The following is a 10,426-nucleotide window of genomic DNA, read 5'->3' on the forward strand; positions in this document are numbered from 1 at the left end:
TTCCCATCTAAAATTATAAAGTGAAGATCCCTCTTGTCAATATTTGACATAAGCATAATACATCATTTGCTCCCTCAATTTGTTCAAAAACTTAGAAAGTTTGATTGACTCTCTGAACTTTCAAAGTATCCCGATAGCTTCCTCAACTTATATAAAATGTTCAGTTAGCCCTTTGAACTTGCGCAAACTGTAATCAATTGATCACTTGGTCCCAAAAAAGTAAGTTAAATGCGGAAGATGTATTTTACGAGTCTTAAAAAAAGTAAAACGACCAAAATCGGAGTATACAGTTCTAATATTAGAGAGGACATGTTGTATAGTTGAGCAAGCAATAACTTCATTTTTAATCTATTTTTTAATTATGTAATAACATTCTAAGATGCGTGGAATACATCTTCTGCATTTAACTTACTTTTTTACAACCGAGTGATCAATTGATTATATTTTACGCAAGTTCATGGAGCTAACTGAACATTTTATACAAGTTGAGGATGTTATTGGGACACTTTAAAAATTTAGGGGGTTAATCATGCTTTTTGAACAAGTTCAGGACAAATGATGTATTAAGCCGCATTCAATAGTTGTCCAATGCAATCATATAAACATAAACTCCGGTCATCTATTCTTATTCCAAACGCCTAATACATCACCAGCTCCCTGAACTTGTCCAAAATAATAGAATGGTTCTCTGAACTTTGCAAGTGTCTCACTAATTCCCTAAACTTGCTTATTTCATATCAACAGCTCCCTAAACTTGTCCATAAAAGTATATTAGCTCCCTGAATTTTGCAAGTATCTCACAAACTCCTCAAACTTAGTTATTATGTAACAACTAAATACAAAACCATAATATTAACTCTCGATCCTCATCCATTCAATCTCTCAAACCTGCAACACTAAGATGGCGTTTGATAAAACTTAAAATTAAGTTCTAAAAAAATAAGCACTGAATTTTAAGTGTTGAATATTATAAACGCTGAAAATATTAAATGATATAATTGTTTGATAAATACGAAAAATAAATACTGAATTTAAAAATATTAGTTAATAATGTTTAACTTAAAATTTTAAGTTAAATTTTTTTACTTACCATAATAATTGATTATGTGACTTAACTGAAATATTTAAGTTGTGCTATCAAATAAGTTTAAAATCAATAAACACGCCTTGTTTGATAAAACACTTAATTGCTTAAATTAAAATGTTAAACACTTATTTAATTTAAGTACGTTTGATAACGATTGTTTCTCCACCACTTAAATTGGTTAATTAAGTTAAAAATCACTTATTTTGATAAGTCAAAATATTTAACTTAACGTTTTAAGTTAAACATTATCTACTAATATTTTTATAAAAGTTATAGCATTCAATATTTTCAGCACTTATAATATTCAACACTTAAAATTCAGTACTTATTTTTTTAGCACTTAATTTTCAGTTTTATCAAACAGCACCTTAATGTATTAATTTTAAGTGCTGAAAGCCGTTATCAAACAGGGCCTAACTCTTATAATATATTGAAAGGTAGGAGAAGCAAAAAAATTGCCTCTCGAATAAATGAAGATATATTTTTAAAATTTAGGTTTAATAAGTTTTTATATTTAGTTATTACAGAATAAGCAAATATAAAGAGTTGGTGAGACACTTGTAAAGTTCAGAGAACTAATCTATTTTATGGACAAGTTTAGAGAGTTGGTGAGACACTTGTAAAGTTGAGAGAGCCAATCCTGGTGATGTATCAGGGCTTTTCCAAAACTATAGAGAAATTGTTTCCCACTTTTGCACACGTGTGAACTCCTACCAAAATAAAACATATAGATATATATATAAATTGTATACATGTAGTTTACATATCAAATTGCTTATTCCAATTCTTCTACTTTCTCTCTCCCTCTCATACATTTATTCAACAAATAATTAAATGAGCATATACCTATACATAGACTTGATGCTGCATTTGATTTGAAGGCCTTCAACTTGAATATGTTTCACAAAGCCATCAAATAGTCACACACACTAAGGCATACCAGCTTCCAACTTGAAAATAAAATAAAATAAAAAACAAAAACTAGTGCATCTCTAATCGGTCCATTATTGCCACTGAAGAAGGATCACTAGCAACAACTCTGTACTCATCTTCCTCATCATTTTCTCTATCATCTTCTTCTTCTTGATTCTGATCAGCATTTTCGCTTTCACAGTCCTCTGTTGTTACGGATTCCTGTCGCTGTCGTTCTTCTTGCCCACCCATCATATGCATTAGAAGTTCTTCAGGCTTCAACTCTTTTCCTGAATTATCAAGCTTCCTTGTCTTCTTCTCTCTATATAGAGCATCAAGCTGGTGGAAATAGGGGCATGTCTTTGCATCATCCGGCCTCCTTTTATTGTTTTCTCTAACTCTCTTGAAGTACTTGTTCATATTTTCCCACTTCTCCTTACACCTCTTTGAACTCCTATTGTAACCATGCTTCTTCATTGCTGCAGAAACCTCCTCCCACAAAGGTCCTTTAGGCCCATTGTCTTGATATTGCATATCAAGATTAGTTCTTAGCTTAATTAAAGTTTCTATCTCTTCTTTAGGCCACCTTGATGAGCTCATATTAACAAAACTCTCAAGGTTATTATTTTCCTTTTCCTGTTCCTTCACTACTTTCTCTACAGGAACTATTTGTTGCTCTGCCATTTGCGCAGGAAATACTTGATTCTCAGGCAATTGCACTGAGCTATTTTGCTCCGACAACTTCTGTAAAAAGGATAAAACAGCTGCATCTTTCGCTGCCGCAATTGATCTTTCTTCGAGCAACAGTTCACGTTCTTTCTTAATCCTATCTAATTCTTGCATCTTCCATGCTTCCTCTCTTGCCATCCTATCTTGCTCGCACTTCTCTATCGCATCTAGAAACTTCTTCTGCAAACTCTCTTGTTTCTCAATAACTTCTTTCATCAACCTCTCAAAAAATTGGGTTAATTTCCTTTTCTTCTTCCTTGTTCCTTCTGATTCTTCGCTCGAAGAAGAGGTTGCTGAAGTAGAGGGATTATCAGTGAAATTTACACTAGGAGTATGGATAGAAGTTGGAACAGCATTTATAACAACATTAGCCGGGTTTACTGTGGCTGCAGCCATGGGAATCGAAACTTTATCCGGCGAAAAAGAAGATAACAATCCCTGGTTGCTATCTAGAGCTTCTAATTGTTCAAAAAACCTATAGGATTTTCCATTAACCTTTCCGGATCTACCTTCTTTTGTTCTTCTATGGTACTTGTAAACATTCTCAAACTTTTCTTTGCATTTCTTGGCACTTCGATTATATCCAAGTTCACTCAATTTCCTGATAGCAACAATTACAATTAAAAATTTGAAAAACAAACACTATCCAATTAGTTTACTTGAATTCTTCAACCTTTCAATTAACCAATTAGCAATATCCAACATAAATTAAACAACCAAACAAGCAAATACATACAATGATTGGAAGCTAACAAAAATCACTATCAAAAGTCGATGCACATAAAGTCAGCAAACAATCTGAAAACAACACCACACAAAAAGCATAAGTTGCTCTTCGTTTACAAAAATTAACTATTAAAGGTGGGAATTGAAGGAACCAATTCAATTTTAAACAATTTTCCAGGTTAGAAACGGGGGGAGAGATGTTTGCTTCTTCCTCTAGCAAATTTGATGGAGAAAACTCAGAGAAGAAAAATGAAGAAAACTAACCTGGAAACCTCTTCCCAAAGAGGAGCCTTAAGTCCGGCTTCTCTGAAAGCAGTATCCATCTCAGACCTTATCTCTAACAAAGCCAAAGTCTCTTGGCGAGGCCATCGGTTACCAATTGAAAACCGGTCACCTTCTTCAGGCTTGAATCTGTCATCTTCTCCGAGACGACTGCTGTTGGCGGTGGCGGTAGCCGGCGAAGTAGAAATTTCCATGAGCAGGAAAAGTTACCGCTAAGAAAATTTAGGGATAAGGAAGGTGAAATAATAGCTAGGGTTTGGGTTAAATTCAAGGTACTTGTTTTTCTTTCTACTAGTAGTAGGATAGTAGAAGATTTGGTAAGTTAAATAAATATAAGGAGGTGAATTAGGGGAGGCGTAATCAAGTGGGTGGAAAGTACAGCTGCTATTCCTGACGTGTCCAAATTCTATTGGTTGTCGACGGGTGTAGATTGGATTCTTTGCTTGTGTGGGTGAAAAATTATTGACCTTTGGGTCAAGATAAGTGGCTTTTCAACATTAAATTTAAAATGTGGGTGTGGTGAAAAGATTAAAAAAACAAAAAATTTGAATAGGCGATAATCTAAGTGGTAAAAAGTTTTTCACCGTGTCTATCCAAAAAAAAAAGTTTTCACCAGACGCCTTCAAATCCTGGTTGACGTAACGCACACCAAAAAAAATCATTGAGAATAGAAATGGTGATAATTGTATAACTTTTTTTTATATCAATTAATTATTTTTACTACGCTAAGTAAAAATAAAATCTTATTAATGAAAGTCAGTTTACAGAGTAAACTTCAGGAGGTTGTAATATCAGTCCTACTTAAAGTAGGCAGCTTGAACAACTCATGACTACACTATTCTTAGAACCGCTAATAAAATTGACATTAACGTTGTTTAAAGAACTTAACATTGGTTTGCACTCTTCTAATATAAAATCATAAGATCTAAAAGGTCATTTTCTATGATGATTAACTACCGTATCAGCATTCGATTCAATCTTCATCCTCTCAAATTTTTATTTTTTAACCAATTCAGCGTTTTCCTTATAGCCAATGTTTCTCCATCTTTGACTTGATAGTTGCCTGGGAGAAGATTAGAAAACGCACCACAAAACTGACCTTCAATATAGCGAAGCCAACCCCAACCCCTAAAAACCAGAGCCCGGAATCAGGAAAGCATCAACATTTAACCTGGGAACCTGGGGAGGCGGTCTGCACCATCTATGTGCTAATGAATTTTGTGTCAAACCATTTATGTCATTATGCAATGTTTGTGCATCCTTCTTGTCATTCCTTCAAACCCAGACAAATCATTTGGAAAACTACTCTTGGAAACATCTTAACATTATTCCAAATGTAATTGTTTTTACCTATCCAAATACCTCATATGACCATAGCCCAAACACAAATAAAATCAACAGACAGTGTATTAAAAATAAAGCTCACCTACTCTTTGAAGAAGTGACCTCTCCAGTTTAGAAATCTTTTTGTTCCTGCAATCTGCTAAACTCGAATGGAAATGTTGCAGCCATATAAAACATGCATAAAACCCTCCTCAGTCGAACCACATGATGAACAAATAAGACTTAAATCCACATATCTCTTAGTTAAATTACCAGCAAATGGGATAACATTACGACATGCTCTCCAAATAAGATTTCTCACCTTCGAGTAAACTTTGAGCTGCCAGATTTTCTTCCACAAACTACTCACAGTATCAACTGGAATATTGCAAAGCCTCTTATAAGCACTCCACAGACAGGATAGTTTTCACCATGTTCGAAACACCAGAACCAATATCCTGCAATAAATTTTGAGAAATAGAAATACTAAATATATAATTTTGATCTTTCGAATTGAAAAGATCATGAACAATATCTATACCCCATCGTCTCTCACCCGCAGCAAAGAGAGAATTGACAGGAGCAGCAGCAATAGGATCTTGCAACACAAAAGTTGGGACTCCAAGAGCAGCTTCGATCATTGTGGTATCGCAAATCGAAAATATCACTTCAATAGTTAAGCTAGGATGAATAGTGAACACTTCTTACTACAAGTTTTGAAAAAAGGAGGTAACTATGTCTCTAACAACTGAACATCCCAAACTCGGACACCATTCTGATCTTTTAAGCCTTCTATCTTATTCCTTCGACGACGAATACAAGTATAAATATAAGAGTCATGAGCAATTTTACCTCTAACGTTGGAAGCCAATAGCAATTTTACCTTTAACATTGATAAATTGGATCAATTTTAGACACTATTATAAAACACAAATATTTTGTTCTTTATTCTCCACTAATTACATATCAGTTAGTTCTAAACAAAAATTCATGTTTTTTTATAATTTAACAATAGAATTGAAAATTAATATTTATAAATTCAGTGGATTTTTTATTTTTTTGTACAATTCGTACAAAATACAGTATTTTTTTTCACATCTTAACATATGTTTGTGATTTGTTACTGATAAAATGGCGCACTTGTGAAGTGTAGATACCAAGATTTATGACCGAGAAGACAGTTTGATGAATTATTTCTCAAATTGATCAAATTTATCAACGTTAAAAGTAAAATTGATTTTAGCTTCTAATGTTAGGACTAAAATTACACTATTTTAGATGTTATTGGTAAAATTACTCCTGACTCAATATATTAAAGATATTTTTACCCTTTAACCCTACTTTATATCATTAATTTTAATTATTGACAAAATGTATCATAAGGAAAGTTGTAGAGATAAGTTTGAACGTCAAAATTGATTAAACAACGAAATTGAACAAGTTTAAAAAGGTAAAAGTAAAGGAATTGACGAAAAATTTGTAATTATGATATGCTCGAGTGGAAAATTGGTGTACGTAATCCCAATCATTGATATCTTTTCACATTGCATTGCTTGATTATTTAAATTAAAGTTAACCAACATTTTACAATTGCCATCTCTACAACATCCCATGACCATAAATGGGGCCTATTTATTTTTTTTTATTTTTATTTTTTGTTTCTGATTCTAATACATACAGCACAAGTTCTTTGTGCCTCCAAAACTAATTAAAAGTGATACCATTAACCTTTTTCAACTTTATTTAGGGCTTAATACATCATTTGCCCCCTCAACTTTTTCAAAATAGTTAATTGGCCCCCTGAACTTTCAAAGTGTCTCGAAACTTACATAAAATGTTTAGTTAACCCCCTGAACTTGCGTAAAACGTAATCAATTGATCACTCGGTTGCAAAAAGGTAAGTTAAATCCGAAAAATGTATTGCACGCGTCTTAAAAAAAGTAAAACAATCAAGATCGGAATATTGCGGTTGTAATATTAGAGAATACAAGGTTTATAGTTGAGCAAGTAATAACTTCATTTTTACTCTATTCTTGAATTATGTAATAACATTCTAAGACACGTGGAATATATCTTCCGCATTTAACTTACTATTTTACAACCGAGTGATCAATTGATTACGTTTTATACAAGTTCAGGGGGCTAACTGAATATTTTATACAAGTTCAGGGGATATCAAGACACTTTGAAAGTTTAGAGGGCCAATCAATCATTTTGGACAAGTTCAGGGGGCAAATGATGTATTAAGCCTTTATTTAGGCTACTAAACTTTACTTGTGATAACATCGAGATATTATCTATGGGATCAAAGAGGATATTTACCAAAACGACTGCGTATTCAGACGATCCGGAAAGCAATGGCGTATCAAGCAAGCCATCTGAGTGGCGGATCACATAGATTCTGCCACACGCCATCCGTAGTCAAACCTACAAGAGACCCGTCATCATGCCTCGATCCGCCCGTCAAACGGTTAAGCTGATTCTCAATAAAGGCAACTAATAACCCATTAATGAGCTAACGGTCATACTTGAATGAGATCAGTAACCGCCATTAATGAGGTATTAATGGAGACTCTCTAGTTACTAGGAGTTACGACTACATGACTATAAATAGCTTGTATCCCAAGCTATTGAGGTACACACATTCTCGCTCTCCTAAACCCTACTTTGTCAATACAGTTTATTCTCTTACTATATACTGACTTTGGCATCGGAGCTTCCCTCCGTCGAACCCAACGACGCCCCCCGTAGGGAAGGAATCCGGTCGAAAGTTCATCACCAGTTACCAATTGGTGCGGTGATCATGGAAGTTCTAATCTTAAAAGGACTCAGTTCACAACCCAAATATGGCAAGTGGGGGATCTAACCCCTCAACTGGAGCTACAGTACCACCCGTGCCACCATTAATTAATCCCACTACAAATGTTGGTCGCATTGATCCCAATGCACGAACCGTCCATGACGAAAGGGACATGTCGCCAGAATCATTTTGGGAGATTTGCGCAGGTACCGTAGGGAGAGAACATGGACCCATTATGGAAGGTCGATTGAGGGCCTATCTAGAGAACCAGGATGTAGGTGGACCCACGACAGGAACTATTCCCTCGCTGAATCGTCGTCAACTGCCAAGACCGACCCTATCACAATGGCAAAACGCCTATGTTGGACCCAATGCTTACCGTGATTCGTCACTCTTTCTCTCTCAACCTGTGGATTCAACAATTGTTAATCCAGAGCTTGCTAGTATCCTGCCAATAAACCGAATGTTATTTTCCGATATACCAGAGGGAAGTCGTAGGAATGATCAACCTCCTCCGAGGAACACAACAAACACAGGGATCACTATTGGCGGACCTCAAGCTCCTCCAGTACAAACCGGAACGTTGGCGGATCGAAATAACACGGTATTGGATCAACCAGAAGGTGGACGCGATGGTCACAGACATAAGAGATGAACCAGGACATATAGGAAGGGACAGTCCCAATCTCGTTCTCACTATAGACGCCGAACTAGATCCTCCCGACGTGGAGGGTCGCCCCCACCTCTTGAGCGGATGGAGAACGAATGTCGGGCTGAGTCGCCTCACCAAGTCATTCAACACCCGCCACCAAATCAAGGAGGAGGCGGACGGTCTCCACCAAGAGGGCGGGGCGGTGGCGGAAGAAGGTCACCATCAGATCCTTCATCAAAATCCAGCTCCTCTTCCTTGCAACGAAGCAGGTCTCATAGTAGGAGACGCCCCAGAAGGGATCAAGGTTCTATTGCAGATCAGATCAGGGCAAAGATACGCAGACAGGATGAGGAGAATGCTAGGCACAATCCATTCACCAACCGAGAATCGCCCTTCACTACGTGGATTGAAGCCGAAGAAACTGATAGGCATTTTAAGATCCCGAACATACCAGTCTACTCCGGCGAGGATAATCCCGAAGCCCATGCAAGGAAGTATCGCATGTTGCTTGGTCTTAACTGTGCAAGTGAAGCAGTGTTGTGCCGGATGTTTATCACCACGCTAAAAGGTCCAGCATACGATTGGTTCCAATCTCTCCCCCCCCCCCCCCCCCCCGGGATCGATAGATAGCTGGGACCAGTTGAGTAGGGAGTTTTGCGCAAAGTTTGATGGATTCATTCCGCCGGTGGTAAAATCGCGAAAGCTCTTCGAGCTAAAGCAAAAAGAAAATGAGTCATTTCGGGAGTATGTCGACAACTTCATTAAGTTATGCATTCGCATTATAGATGTGGATCTCTCCATGGCTGTAGAAGCAGTAGTAAAAAACACAACTTGCAAGAGTTTGCAGGTGGATCTAATTAGGAACAAACCAAAGACTATGGCGGAACAGATGGAAACGTGTAAGGATTTCATGGAGGTTGATGACATCCGAAGAGAGTCGGCGTCTCCTCCAAAAAGAGGGAAAGGCGAATCCCGAAGGCGGGATAATGAAAAAGAAAAGCCCTCTGACTCATCCTCCCGAAATAGGCGAAGGGGCTCTAGGAACAAATCAGCATATACGCCATCGTTTACGCCATTAAACGCCTCCAAAAGTGAAGTGCTAATGTGGATAGAAAACAGCAAACACAAACGGAGCATTTCATACCCCGAACCAAAAGGGGGAGAGTACACCAATACGGGGAGAAACCCCAATAATTATTGCAAGTATCACAAGAGGAACGGCCATGAAACAGATGCATGCTGGGAGCTGGCTAGGGAGATTGAAAGGCTTATCGAGAGAGGAAAACTGGATAGGTTCGTCCAGAACGACAAGAAGGGAGATGACGATAAACCAAGAGATGAGCCAAAGAAGAAAGCTAAATGGGTTATTAATGTTATTGCTGGCGGACCAGGGTATCAACCTACACTAAAGAAGGCAAAAACCATCGCTCTAGATAGAGCATCACTCAACCGCCCCTTTGCAGATGTTGGTCCAGCCATCCCCCCACATGCAGACGCTCTCGTCATCACTATGATGGTGGAAGGATGGGAAATGAAGAGAGTAATGATAGACACTGGCAGTTCGTGCAATGTCATCACTAGGGGAGCATTCGCCAAACTCAAGGTGGATCCTATTCAGGTAGAGACCACCATCGTAGACATCCCGGGAGTAACAGGTCACACAATCCAGACAAAGGGACAAGTGACATTAGAATGCGAATTAGTAGATGAAGATGAGGTATGGACGAGAGATCTGGAGTTCTCCATCATGGACGATCAATTGGCATACAACATCATCTTAGGTCAACCTTTTATCTCAGAGGTGGTGGCTCTCATATCGATACGCCATTTGACGATGTACATCCCTACTTCCAAGGGAGGCGTGATGATCAAGGGTAACCATAAGGTTTCTCAGGAGACATACTCTGCATCCTTA

At 37.4% G+C, this 10,426-nt stretch overlaps 1 protein-coding gene across 1 annotated transcript; it reads right to left on the reverse strand.

The window, feature by feature from the left end:
• Nucleotides 1-1,795: 1,795 nt before the first annotated feature.
• Nucleotides 1,796-4,048, reverse strand: LOC136230358 (trihelix transcription factor DF1-like). The gene is made up of 2 exons (XM_066019409.1): nucleotides 3,719-4,048; nucleotides 1,796-3,329 (listed from the first exon to the last, which is right to left on the reverse strand). Exons 1-2 carry the CDS (start codon nucleotides 3,928-3,930, stop codon nucleotides 2,069-2,071), a joined length of 1,473 nt encoding a protein of 490 aa, XP_065875481.1. The 5' UTR covers nucleotides 3,931-4,048; the 3' UTR covers nucleotides 1,796-2,068.
• Nucleotides 4,049-10,426: the final 6,378 nt, after the last annotated feature.

Source organism: Euphorbia lathyris, chromosome 5, assembly GCF_963576675.1.
Source record: "Euphorbia lathyris chromosome 5, ddEupLath1.1, whole genome shotgun sequence".
Classification (NCBI taxonomy): domain Eukaryota; kingdom Viridiplantae; phylum Streptophyta; class Magnoliopsida; order Malpighiales; family Euphorbiaceae; genus Euphorbia; species Euphorbia lathyris.